This window comes from Protobothrops mucrosquamatus, unplaced genomic scaffold, assembly GCF_001527695.2.
Source record: "Protobothrops mucrosquamatus isolate PMUCROS unplaced genomic scaffold, P.Mucros_1.0 scaffold8, whole genome shotgun sequence".
Taxonomy (NCBI): Eukaryota; Metazoa; Chordata; class Lepidosauria; order Squamata; family Viperidae; genus Protobothrops; species Protobothrops mucrosquamatus.
In genome coordinates this window covers 440631-454587 of record NW_015386395.1, presented here as the reverse complement: position 1 = coordinate 454587, position 13957 = coordinate 440631, and the positions used below count along the sequence as shown (strand labels likewise).

General features: G+C 44.6%; 1 protein-coding gene across 1 annotated transcript in view; it reads right to left on the bottom strand.

Annotated features, from left to right (window-relative positions):
* LOC107282442 (protein kinase C gamma type) overlaps positions 1 to 13957 on the bottom strand; it is a 47561-nt gene that overhangs the window by 9293 nt on the left and 24311 nt on the right. Inside the window, exons 6-15 of the mRNA XM_015810220.1 lie at positions 12273 to 12429; positions 10594 to 10728; positions 10172 to 10259; positions 8903 to 8932; positions 7122 to 7259; positions 6791 to 6964; positions 6215 to 6306; positions 4478 to 4540; positions 3464 to 3602; positions 1425 to 1505 (exon numbers count right to left, since the gene is read on the bottom strand). Coding sequence (XP_015665706.1) covers positions 1425 to 1505; positions 3464 to 3602; positions 4478 to 4540; positions 6215 to 6306; positions 6791 to 6964; positions 7122 to 7259; positions 8903 to 8932; positions 10172 to 10259; positions 10594 to 10728; positions 12273 to 12429 — 1097 coding nt within the window. The remainder of the gene's footprint in view (positions 1 to 1424; positions 1506 to 3463; positions 3603 to 4477; positions 4541 to 6214; positions 6307 to 6790; positions 6965 to 7121; positions 7260 to 8902; positions 8933 to 10171; positions 10260 to 10593; positions 10729 to 12272; positions 12430 to 13957) is intronic.

The window sequence follows — 13957 nt, the reverse complement described above, 5'->3', positions numbered from 1 at the left end:
CCCGAAAAAGTACGTAACTTCCTATATCCGGCTCCTATGCAGTAACCCCCAGTCAGATTTTGGACAGAAACCAAACTTCCCCCCACTTGGGCAGCCCCTACTTCCGCTACCCCTATAGGTGGGGAAACACACTTCTCTTTCTTCTGACCCAGTGGTTGTGTCGAAGGCATGCCCCATACAGTAGGGAAAATCACCCCCATTCTGGCATCTTCTGTCAGCTGTAAACTTTGAACCTGGAAGCACTCTGGGACACTCTTTTTCCATTCCAGCAATACATAAAAATGGGGGAGATCCTTATCTACCCTCATATCTATCACATACACCCTCTGGTCTGGAACAATGCCCCTTAAGGTCTGTAAAACTCGCCCCTCTGACCAAACATCACCAGGGACCCTAATTACTACACTTGTACTCACTTCACTATTCTGCTCCTCACACCACCTGGTGGCCGCAGTAGAGTCCATATTGCTCTCCTGGCTCATATCCCTAAACAAGACTAACACTTCCTTACTAAGGGGAGGGGCCAGGCAGGATATCCCGGACGAGCCCCCACGTGTAGCGCTACCACCTCAGAGGCCGCCAATGCCCAGGCCCTCCCAGCCACGCCCCCCCTTGTCCAGCCTTGCAGCAATGTTCTTTAGAGATCGATGAGATGTCTTACAACCGGAGCTCACGCAACATTAATGGGTGGCAGGCTCTTCTTGTTGAAGCAGGACTTTCAGGCACGAACTTAACCAGTCTCAGCGGTTGATGCTCTGAAGATGTATATAACAGCTCAGGGCTGCTTTAGCAGCAGGAGTAACAGGCCCCTGAGCAATCGTTCAGAATCCGATGAAATGGGGGGGGGGTGAACCCCGGCTCCAGATGGTAACAATAACAACGACGGCCAGTATGTTATGGCAGTGGCTCATCCCCCAGGGCAACTCCTCCCCACAATGTCCCAGCACCTATGCCAGCAGCGATGGCCACAGTCCAGATGCCTCCAAAGTCCACAGCAACAGTTGGCACCACCAGTCTCTCTCCTCCTGGTGCTTCTTCTCTGGGATTCTTCTTCAGGTTTCAGGATTCAAAAACCACCCCCCTCCCTTACTCTTTATTATTANCTTCACACTCTCGCTTGCCTCCGTCTCAGATATCCTCCCACGGAGGAAGCAATAAAACTTCACTCTATCTAGCCTCTATTTAAAATACCCTTGATAGAAAAATAAAATAAGCTTCCAGACCTTCTCTTCTCAACTCCAACCAACCCCGGCCTTCTCCTTTTCTTCCCTTTTCTATCCTTCCTCCTTCCACTCACGCCAGCCACACCCAAGCCAACTGCAGCTGTCCCAATCTTCCCCTTCCCAGTCAAGCTCCTGCAAGCACTCTCAGGCAGTCCCCGCTACACTTGCATACATCTACCAGAATCCTTGCATATAACGTACCTGTCCAGCTAACATTTCATACAGAAGAACACCAAATGACCACCAGTCCACAGATTTCCCATAGGGCTGGTAGGCTATAATCTTAAGAGAGAAACAAGAATTTGAGCCCTTTCAGGTATATCTCATTTCACATTTTGATCAGAGCAGCTTCAACTAAGCAGCTAAAAAAATTAAAGATACATTCATCTACAACCAAGCCAAATATAAATAATAAAGGCAAAAAATCCAAGAGAAAAATTCATAGCTCTCTACTGAGACCAAATACTTAACTGAAATAATAGTGTCTTGTCCAAGTTTGCAAAGTAGGAATCGTATTTAATATAAACTAATGAACAAAGTAAGAAAGCCAGTACAGGTAGTCTTTGACTTACAGCTGTTTAACAACTGTTTAAAATTACGATGGCCTTGGAAAAAGTGACTTGTGACCTGTACTCACACTTATGACTGTTCTACTACCCCCACGGTCATATCATCGCAATTTAGGCACTTGGCAGCCAGCTTGGATTTACGATTGGTTGCAGCATCCTGCGGTCAACTGATTGTAATTTGTGACCTTTATTTTGCCAGTTTCCAACAAAAACACCCATTGGGAAAGCTGTATTTGCTTAATGACTGTGTGATTCACTTAATGACCATGATTTGCTTAATGACACTATACAAATCAAGTCTGATTCAACTTACAACCACGACTTATGGCAAAAATTCCGATCCCAATTGAGGTTGTAAGTCAGAAGTAAGTAGGAAATTCTGGAGTAAAGTTTCCACTGATGAATAAAATATGTACTGTTATGTACTGTTATTACAAAAGCAGGTGGCTCATGAAATACTTAGATCGTAGAACATTCAGGGACAGATAGTTGCATTTTGAACTGATAAATAAAACGGTAATTTTTAAATGGGACAGATACATTCCATGGAGTTTGACCCCAATAAAAAACCCTGCTATTCTACTCCTCACATTGCATTTTATTTTTCAAGGATGGCTTGAAGTAAAAAAGCATTGCTGTGATTCAACTTAAAAACCATGGTCATAACACAGTTAGGATCCTGGACGTTTCAACCAATTAAGATTGAAATGCAATAAAAGAATAGAGTTTTCATTCACTCACTGCCCACTCCATCCAAAATATTCTGAGAGCCAAACTAGACACAAAGGAGAATTTCAGAACTTAAAAGTGAAATAGCCTAAGGAGAACATAGTGCCTAAGAGGGGATAAAGCAAGGTTGAGTCCCTGCATTTAAATAATTCATATGTTTAATTGTAAAACCGGATTTCAGATGCAAAAACACACTAACTATAATGGACATATTGAGTGTGGATGTATGCAAACTTATGGTGTAGGAATGTGAAACCCTGAAATTTAAAGAGCAGCAGACTTTAATATTTATATTATAATAATCTATAAATATTAAAGTCTGCTGCTCTTTGGATGCCACTTGTCACTTTATTTCTAGGACCAGGGCATTTTGTAAAATAATACAATAACACCAAACTATTACAGATTTAAAAACAAATAAAAGCAATTAAAACTAGCCAACCAGCTAAATCGTTAAGACATTTAAACTTATGACCTAAAAGCCTGACCACTGAAAGGAATTTAATATTAGTCCCCTGATCTCTGTAGAGAGATGATTTATTTAAAAATCCAATAGTAAATAAAACAATCAAAACAAATTAAACCTTTAAAAACTGTTTTTTTTTAAAAAAAAAAATACAAGCAAAATTATCCAACCATCAATTAGCTTGACCACAGAAAGGAATTTAAGATGAGAGTTCTCTGCTGTTAGGAGAGAGATTATCTCTAAACACAGGAATTGCAGAGAAGACTTGAGTTAAAATACTAACCAGCTACAACCAAAAAATGAGGAACTTGCAACTGAAGATGCTTCCTTAAGTGTCTTGGCTATAAAGCTATTGTGGGTTTTGAGTCTCGCCTTACATCCTGCCCAGAAACTAACTGGAAATAGCAAATTAAAGTAGATGGGACCTGAGTACATTATGTTTTTAAGTACTAGCAGCCAATCATGGAGATCTGTACCTCTGGAGCAATATAGTCAGGTGTTCCGCAAAAGGTCCGGGTGGTGATGCCAGGGAAAATATTTTCTTTACACATCCCAAAATCTGTGATCTTAATGTGGCCATCAGCATCCAACATGACATTGTCCAGTTTCAAATCCCTAGAGACAATAGTATGAAAAATTGGAACAGAGTCTGTCCAAGAGAGAGCTCCAATTATACAATGACTGCAGAATCTCTAGTTACAGGAAGACCTCACTTAATGACCAGTCATTTAGTGACTGTTCAAAGTTACAATGGACCTCCCAGATCTACTTACGACCCGGTTCCAGAGTTCTGAGCCCTCCCCCACCCCACAGTCATGTGATCGCATTTGGGCACTTGGCAATCAGCGTTACAGCCATTGGCAGTCTCCCATGGTCACATGACTGCAATTTTCAGCATTTTTTTGCCCGTTTCCAACAAAAAAACACCCATTGGGAAAACCGGGTTAACCACCCCCATGTTCGCTTAACAATCATGGAGTTCAATTAATCACCGCTGCAAAAGAGTTGTAAAATCAACGCTGTCGCGTGGTGACCCACTTGATGACTGCTATGACTCACGACCATAATTCCAGGGTCAATTGTGGTCATACGTTGAGAATTAAGCTGACTCTGCCCACTGCCAGGAGTTTGATCCTGACGGGCTCAAGAATGACTCAGCCTTCCATCCTTCCAAAGTGGGTAAAATGAGGAGGACCCAGACTGTTGGGGAGCAATATGCTGACTCTGTAAACTGCTCAGAGAGGGCTGTAAAGCACTGTGAAGCGGTATATAAATCTAAGTACTATTGCTACTACCTGTATTCAGATTTTGATACTGGAAAAAAAAGAAGAGATCATGAGAGGGAAGGAAAGGAATGGAGCTGTATCTTCTCAATTCTTACAAAAACATTGTGATTTTGTAGTTAGCCCCAAAGAGGTGTAATCAAGATCCCTCCATCTCCTCCTCTGCCTTGGGTGGGCATGGAGAATGGACAGCAAACAGACACTCACCTGTAAATAATTCCCTTGTTATGCAAAAAGAATAGGCCAATTGCAATTTCAGCTGCATAAAACCTGTAGGAGAATAGAGGAAATGATGGTGACTAGAAAGATGATGGCAAATAGCTCATTGCTAGCATCTTCAGAGTGTTTTACGGCATTTTCCCAATGCTGTGTTGGATGGCTATTGCCAAGTCTCTTCCTAAATGAGGGCAGTCCGTGCCAGGATGTTCAGAGCAGCTTTTCCAGAGCATCTGTTTTTTTAACCCAGTGATGAAGGTCTGGCCCTGGCTGCCCTGCTAGGTGGGAAAACATCTGCCAGGGGGGGCAGAGCAAGAGAAGATGCCCCCTTCTTTCTGCCAGAGGACAGAAATCACTTGCTGAGAATTATTTCTTTACGAGTGCCTTCAAGTCAGTTTTTGAGTCCTGGCCAAGACCTGCAGTTTTCTTGGCAAGATTTGTGAGAAGTGGTTTGCCAGTGCCTCCTTCCTAGGGCTGTGAGAAAGTGACTGGCCCAAGGTCACCTACTTGCCTTTGTGCCTAAGGCAGAAGTAAAAGTCACTATCTCCTGGTTTCTAGTCTGGTACCTTAACCACTGTACAAACCACATTTTTTGCAAGGAATATATATATATTCCTTGCAGGTCTTGGCGTATTCGGGTCTTTTCCCGTGTAAGATTGAGAGTATCTTGGCAACGTTTCGACGAGGTCCCACTCGTCATCTTCAGGCTGGGGTCTTCGGCTTCGTGCTTGTGCGAGCAAAGGGTGATCGGAGCTGCCGTCTCTCTATAAATATTGGTGGGGGTGTGTGGAGTGCTGGCTTTGTTGCTGTAGGTGGGTTGGTTGGCTGTGTTGGAGTTATTGTTTGCAGATTGTTCGGCTGTTTCGTAACATCCTGAGTAGCTGAGGTGCTGGCTGTGTGCCCATTAGTCTTTTGTGTTGTAACGACCTGGGTAATGGGCTATGTGATGACATCCTGAGATCAAGTGTAGTGATATCCTGAGTTCTGTGTTGCAACATCCTGGGTGGTTGGCTGTGTTGTAACATCCTGAGCTTTAGCGTTGTAACCTCCTGAGTTCTGTGATGTGAAGTCCAGAGCAGAAGGTTGTGATGTAACATACCGGGCTTTGGTTTGGCTCCGAGTTTGATGCACCTATTTCCATTGTATATGCCAGGGATGGGGAACAATGGCCCTTTTATGACTTGTGGACTTCAACTCCCAGAATTCCATTCCCCACCTCTAGTATATGCAGATTAGTTGTCTACCACCTTTCTGACTTGGATGCTGGGACAAATCCTTGCCCGTGATTCTCAAAATCAAACTAAATGTTTCAACCAGTGTTACTTCCAGTTTCTGGGGAAAAAACTGCCCCGTAACAATGGGTTCACTTAACAACTGCCATTAAAAAGATCATGAAACTGGGCACAGTGACATGATGACCTGCTTAATAAGTGTCATGAATTATGACCACAATTGTAGAATCTATTGTAGTCCTATGTCGAGGACTTCTTATAACCTGAGAAGTAAAACAAGGAACAATGCTGCTGTTTGGTGATAGTGCATGGCTGGACTAGACTAGAATATTACACCAGATGAGCAAATAACCAGCCTTACCATCCTCTGGAGCTAATCATGTTTTTTAAAATCTGCATTTAATTTTTTAGAGTAACTTTTCTTTGGATTGCATGATGGTTGACATACAATTAGTGTGAAGCAATCCCAGCCAAGTTCCCAAAGAGACTCACGTACATAGCATGGGGTTCCTTGAATTTCCCAACCTGCTGGATGTGATACATTAGATCTCCTCCATTGACATACTCCATAACAAAATACAGTCGGTCCTTAAAGGAAAAAAAGCAGAATACGTCCCCTGATGAATAAACTAAATAATTAAAGTATTTCCTAAATCAGTGTTTCTCAACCTCAGCCATTTTAATATGCGTGGACTTCAGCTCCCAGAATTCCCCAATACCTTGTTTTCTCATTTCCCTAACCATCCTTTTATGTAATGGGACTAAAACCTCTAGCATCCTTTCATCAGTTCACCAAATAAAAGATACTTCGATTATATAAATAAGCCCTCATTAACTAAAAAGTAGTGGGTTTTTTTCATAAGAGTCTATTCCAGGGGTGTCCATCCTTGGCAACTTTAAGACGTATGAACTTTAACTCCCACAATTCCCCAACCAGCATACCTGGCTGGAGAATTCTGGAAGATGAAGTCCACCAAGTCTTAAAAGCTGCCAAGGTTGGACACTCCCGATCTATTTAATTAAAGGGCTAATATTTGTTTAATGAAATAACTCTGGACAAGATAAGAATTACCGCCGTTTGAAAGGTAGAGTGCAGCTGAGTTAGGAAGTGTGGACGTTCCCCCATGGCTAAGACCCGCTTTTCCACCATAGTACATTCTACATCATCATCTTGGATTATCACGTCTTTCTTTAGGATCTTGATGGCATAGAGCTCATCTGTTGCCCGGCGCTCGGCTAGCATCACCTGTGGGGAAAGAACCCCAGAGCCTTGGGTCTTGTTCCCACCTGACCTACGGGAATTCTGCCTGGGCAAGGGCCCACAATTTGGGCACTGCCAGTCCTTGCATCCTTGTACCTCCCTCTCTGTGCACCTCTGAGCCACTGCCTAGTGGCAGACCCACCTTGCCAAAACTTCCTTTGCCCAGAACCATGAGGAAGTTGAAGTCCGAGATATGGAAGCGGTTGGTGCCAAAGAATCCACCCCGCTTGGAGTCGGTGGGGCTTGGAGATGGAGATGGGATAGGACCATGGCGAACCTTCTGCAAAGCAAAAATGAAGAAACGCAGGCGTGAAGATTCTGCAGTCTCAGAATTAAGGGCATCACAACTGGAGTTACATGCAAACTTCAGCAATCTCTGCCATTTCGAAGAGGGTGCCTTGGGGGTTCAGCTGCTTTTTCATACCTTTGAAATGGATGCTGGTACATTTAATACATACGGTTAAAGTCTTAGATATTAGGGAGTGTGTGAGAATGAACAATGGAGTGTCCCAAAGGTGCTTTTTTCAAGAGGCAACTGGACTTTCTTTGTTTTTCTTTGAAGATGTTTCGCTTCTCATCCAAGAAGCTTCTTCAGATCAGACTGGATTAGAAGAAGTTTCTTCAGCTCCAAGTGACCTCAATAACTCTCCAAAAGAATGCAAAGGACCAGCTGTCTGCAAGGAGTATAAATCCTTCCATTCCCCACCATCCAGTCAGAGCTGAAGAAGCTTCTTGGATGAGAAGTGAAACATCTTCAAAGAAAAACAAGGAAGTCCAGTTGCCTCCTGAAAAAGCACCTTTGGGACAACCATGACCTGGATGACTGAGAATCTCCATGAACAATGGAGTGATTTTGATACATATGCAGTTGCAAATCAACTTTCTTCGCAAGAGGATCTGTGAAGTCATTACAGAATCAGGGCAGATCCACAGTGAACTGAGAAATTTGCCATGACTCCAGACCCAGTTTTTTTAGGGAGAAAATCCCAGTGGTAACACCCAGTAATCTCCAAGCTAGAAGACTTATATTCAAGGTGCAGGTAATCCTCAACTTACAACCGTTCATTTAGTCACCATTTGAAGTTAAACAGCACTAAAAAAAGTGACTTCCTGTATGACCAATGCAGCATCCCCATGGTCACGTTATCAAAATTTAGACGGTTGGCAACTGGCTCGTATTTATGACGGTTGCAGTGTCCCCCGGGTCATGTGATCACATTTGTAATCTTCCCTGCTGGTGTCTGACAAGCAAAGTCAATGGGGTAAGCCAGATTTGCTTAACAACTGCATGATTCACTTAACTGTGACACAAAGTTGTAAAATGGAGCAAAACCCACTTAACAACTGCCTTGCTTAGCAACAGAAATTTGGGGCTCAATTTTGGTCATAACATGAGGACTATCTGAACTGCTTTCTGGGAAGGCCACAAATAAGTGGATTCATCCCAGTGATTCTGGTGTTATCTTTCCTACTCTCATACTTTAGCTTCAAAAGTATTTACCACCTCCATTTTCCTCCTTCCAGTTTATGGACAGATCTAAGGACATGCTTTTCCCCCAGAATTAAACACTGAGATTCAGCCAACAATGCTCCCAAGGAGAGACATATCTGTGACTGTTAAGCACATTAGCTAAGGACATGTTTCCAAGTTCAGAGGGAGCATAACAACAGCTACTAGAAGGGATCAAAGTTGGGTAATTTACTGCAAGTAGCCAAAAAATAACATAATTGGTCCTAAAAACAAAAAGATTAGATGAACATCAGTAGATTCAAGGGTTCAAGTGGGCTCTTTCTCTGCTCTTGTGTCCTGCATTTCCTTCTTTCACTAACCTACGGTGAACTTTGGTGGATGCTTTTGTGGCAGCGAAAGGATCCATCCTTCCCCCCATCTCAAAATAAAAGAAACAGAAGAAAATTTTATACCTCATAGAGTTCCAGAGGGAAGTTGCAAGCCTGGAAAACAAAACATCAAGATGTAAATAGCTGCCTGAATAACCTCTGTTCTATCCTGCCTCTTCATTAAAAATGTAATTTCTGCCCATTCTTAAACCAGACCACCCGACAACCATTTATAGGACATCTCAAGAAATTTAGTTGTCTAAGGCAAAGGACAAGATGCTTCTCTCCATCCAGAGAAGAGAATCGAGACTTGTTTCAATGCTAATGATGAGATCATGAATCCCATTTCAGCAGACTCGGGTCAGGATAAAACACACAGCTCTGTGTTCTCCCAGAAAAAAATAGCTAGAGGGAGTTGCTAAAATCTTCTCTGGACCATCTATCATTTTGCCTCATATATTAGAGCTGATCTGTGTTTGTCACAGTAGATCCTAAAACTGTGAAGGCTACATACAACACAGTGAGTATATCACACACGGCCCAAACTGCCTTTAAAAGGTAACATTTATGGGTTGGTTGGTTTGTTTAGCGTATGCCAATGTAAATTAGCCAGGAGACTACACTGCTAATGCCGAGTAGTAGTTTGGCTACCTAAGACTGCTAGCTCTGTTCGGTTCACGGTCACACACTTTCCAAAGCGCACCACAGGGGGCGAGCTAGTTCCGCACCAGAAAGAAAGACGAGGGGCTTTCCTGAAGCAGCATCCGGGGCCCTTTCCCTCCTCCAAACTCTCACTTGGCTTGCAAATGGATGTGGCAATTGGGAAGGTCCCTTTCCAGCAGGATTCTAACCCTCTGCATGAAGCTCCGGCTCATCTCCCCACCGAAGTGGTACCTATTTATCTACTCGCATATAACATGCTTTCGAACTGCCAGGTGGGCAGAAGGTGAGCTGAGTGACAGGAGCTCGCTCCACCATGCAGTGCTAGGACTCAAACCGCTGAAGCAAAGACCATCTCCAGCATCATTAAGCCACTGAGTCACGCGCCTCATCTATGGGATAACAGTGAAATACGAAGAACATTGCAAGTGGCTCTACTGGAAAACCAGATTCTTTTTTTAGAGCCTGCAGAGTGTTGCTTCTAATTTTTGTCTGCTGACCGGAAGAGCTCTTGCTGGTCACCCACCCCATCCCATCTCTCAGTGAGCTTCTTGCAAACTGCACTGGGTAAAACTGTCCCAGAGGATAAGAAAGGGCAGTTTTGCTGGTGTTGTGTGGCAGAGCTCAGCGTACGGCTCAGTGTACAGCGTATGGGGTACCAATCCAAACATTGTCATGGAGCCACATGGTTACCTCAAATTTCTGCAGCAGCCCACAGTTTTCTGCATCCGCCACAGGGACACTATAATATTCGCCCTCCTCCTGATTGAGCAATTTGTACCTGGGACAGCAACGCAGACAGGGACATTGGGCAGGGCGGAAGTGGACAAAAGAGGGAGCGAATGAGCAAGAGGGATGATGGGGAAGAAAATGGAAGGAAACAGGGAGAGGGGAACAGAATGAATGGATGGAAGCCAAAAATGGGAGATATTTGCAGGGTTAAATTAAAGAAGAAGAGAGCGAGACAGAGAAAGAGGATGGTGCCAACCAAGCAAACAGATAAAATCCAAAAAGACGCCAAGACGGAGAAAGAGAGAGAATATGAGCACTGGTGGCCCACTGAATTGCTCCATTGTTCTCTTCCATTTTTTCCTACCCAACAGATTTCCCCTTACCAGCCTTCCAGGGGGCCCTTGAACAGCTCAGAGACTCCAAAGGACATGGCGCCCATGAAGTCATTGCGGGTTGTCCGGTCCCAGTCCCAGACCTCGATGGAGAGGCGCCGATCCATGTCACCTGGCTGCAGGGTGCTGTTGAGTGACAAAGAGAAAGAAGGAGATCAAAAAAACCTGAAGTAAACCAATTTCCTTATTATTTCATGTTGTGTGCTCTTTCCTGGATAGGAAGGTTCTCCATTCGGTCACTCATGCCCTGGTCATCTCCCACTTGGATTATTGTAAGGAGTTCTACCCTTGAGCAGCATCCGGAAGCTTCAGCTGGTATGGAATGAGGCTGCACGATCGATTTTGGGAGCCCAAAGAATGATGCATGAAACCCCTCTGCTGAGCAAGGTGCACTCGGTGGTGATTTGCTTCCGGGTCCAATTCAAGTGTTGGCTATGATCTCTGAAGCTCCACATGGCATAGGGCCAGGTTACCTATAGCAGGGCTTTTCAACCTTTTCACCCATTGTACCACTTTTAGGATGTGGCAATATCCATGTACCACCCGTCGCCTAGCAAGCTGTCAAAAACATGATGACCAAAAAAAAAAAAAAGGAAAAAACTGATAAAGTACAGGTAGTCCTCGACTTACAACAGTTCGCTTAGTGACTGTTCGAAGTTACAATGGCACTGAAAAAAATGCCCCCCAAGCCACAGCCAAGCAAGACGCCTGCCTGCCCGCCTGGTGGCGCTCTTCCTCCTGTCCGAGGTTTTCATTGTTGTGAGCATTTCTGTTGAGGATTGGCAGCGGGGGTGGGGGGGTGTTTGGTTTTTACTTCCCCCCCTTGTCTGCTGGGTGGTTGCAGCAGGTTTTGGTCACTTCACATGACCCTGGGACACTGTGACCATCATAAATATGAATCAGTTGCCAAGTATCTGAATGTAAATCACAAGACCCTGGAGATGCTGCAACATTCCAGCTGATCGGCGCTTCTTCTGGGCTCAGCAGAAGCACCAGGATCAGCGCTGAGCTCCAGCTGGAGCCTGGCGCTGATCCTGGCGCTTCCGCTGAGCCCTGACAGCCCCGAAGAAGCGCCGATCAGCTGGAAAGCGGCACTCATCCTGGTGCTTCCGCTGAGCCCTGACAGCCCTGCAGCTCCAGCCGTCTCTCGCTCAGGCTTGTGCGGTGCTGCCACCGGTTCAGCTCATTCCCCTCCCCCGCTACCACTTTTCTAGGATGGTTGCGTATTACCTGCCAGGTGCCAAAGTACCACAGGTGGTACCCGTACCACTGGTTGAAAAGCCCTGACCTATAGAACCATCTTTGCCCCATTATATCAGCCTGTCCCACTTGGTCCCGCTAAAGCATGGCTGGCTGGGGAATTTTGGGAGTTGAAGTCCACAAGTCTTAAGTTGCTAAATTTGAGACCCCTGAGTTAAAGGATTCCGACTGTCAGGAAAAGAGCCTTCTCTGCTGTTCCTCCCACCCTTTAGAACATTCTTCCCCCAAAGGTGAGCCAGGCCTCCAGTATCCTGGTCTTTCAGAAATGTCTAAAGACCTGATTCTGCCATCTTGCTTGGGGCTCACAGAGGAGCGCACAGCCACAGAGCTGCTCAGCACCATGAAACACCTCCTCCCACAACTTCTAAATTTGATAAATAAGGCCTGAGGCCTCTCCTGCCTCTACTTACAAAACAAAGGTTTCATTCCAGATAGGATTAAGAGTGGACCTGACGGTTCTGGTCTTTTGCTTTGTGAGATTCTTTGGATCAGGAATCAGCTTGAGTTTCACATAAGGATCGGAGAGACCGTTGGGATCCATCGGGATCAAGTTCAGCGCTTCTCCAACTGGTACGGAAAGGAGGGAGGGGAGGGAAACAGAAACGGTGATATCGGCTTCTAAAAAAGATTATTAGCTTCCAACTGCGTCCTTGTACCAGAGGGAAGGGTGAGTGGGCAGGAAGGCAGACCTCCTGTGTGTGCTGGTGGGCTGAGGGAGGAGGAACTTCTGGCATCTTTCCTGGGCCACCTGCTGTGGGTCCTGGAAAACTGCTGCGGCAGCATCTTGTGTGTGTTTGCGTGTGTGTGTGTGTGTGTGTGTGTGTGTGTGTGTGTGTGTGCATGGGGGTGAAGGGGATGGTAGGGTGGGTGAGGAAATCCCCTTCTGTCAAGGAGAATGCAACAGTGGCTTTCTCGTCACCACCTACATGCTGGTGTTCCAGAATGCGGGAGAAAGACAGTGATAAAGTGTGCAGGGGAAGGTGTGAAAAGCAGAGGAGGGGAATGTCAAGCTTTGCCGCTAGGAATAGAACCCAGGTGCCCAGCCTTCACCACCCCAATCAGAACCATTCTTCAGCCTGGCCCATCAAAACCGCGACTGTCTTGTTGTTGGTGCTGCAATCCTCTTCTGTTTTGAAGAGCCTTCCAGCCTCCAGTCCCATCACCTGGGTTGCCTCTATTTTTCATTACTCTTTAATATTTTTATTATTCATTACTTTCATCTATTTTTCATGACAATAAGTTAATCCCTCTTCGAATGAAAAGGGAAGGTTGTGCAACTTAGAGAGAGAGAGAGAGAGAGAGAGAGAGAGAGAGAGAGAGAGAGAGAGAGAGAGAGAGAGAGAGAGAGAGAGAGAGAGAGAGAGAGAGAGAGAGAGAGAGAGAGAGAGAGAGAGAGAGAGAGAGAGAGAGAGAGAGAGATATGCAATATGCCAGGGGTAGTCAACCTTGGCTCTTTTATGACTCGGGGACTTCTACTCCCAGAATTCCTGAGCCAGCACAGCACAGCTGGCTCAGGAATTCTGGGAGTTGAAGTCCACGAGTCATAAAAGAGCAAGGTTGACTACCCCTGCAATATGCACAGGAAGGTGCACGGGGATTTTACATCGAACAGCAGAACCAAATAAAAAGCTGAATCTTGGATCGTAAACGAATTGCGAAAGAATTAACTATATGTTTTAAAAATGCAAAGGGAGCAAACATGCTTGTATTTATATAATTCATTGTAGCCGTCTCTGAAACAAGTGGAGGGAAAAAGATTTGTGGATGTCTGCTACAGCTCATTTTGCTCCCTATATGCTGAAATTTTTTATCGCAGAAACGTTTGTAAGAAGGATTAGTTTACTCGTTTGTAAGAAGGATTAATAATAATAATAATAATAATAATAATAATAATAATAATAATAATAATAATAATAATAATAATAATAATAATAATAATAATAATAAAGTTGGAAGGGACCTTGGAGGTCATCGAGTCCAACCCCCTGCTCAGACAGGAACCCTACACCATTTCAGACAAATGGCTGTCCAGTCTCTTCTTAAAAACTTCCAGTGTTGGAGCATTCATCGCTTCTGGAGGCAGGTTGTTCCACTG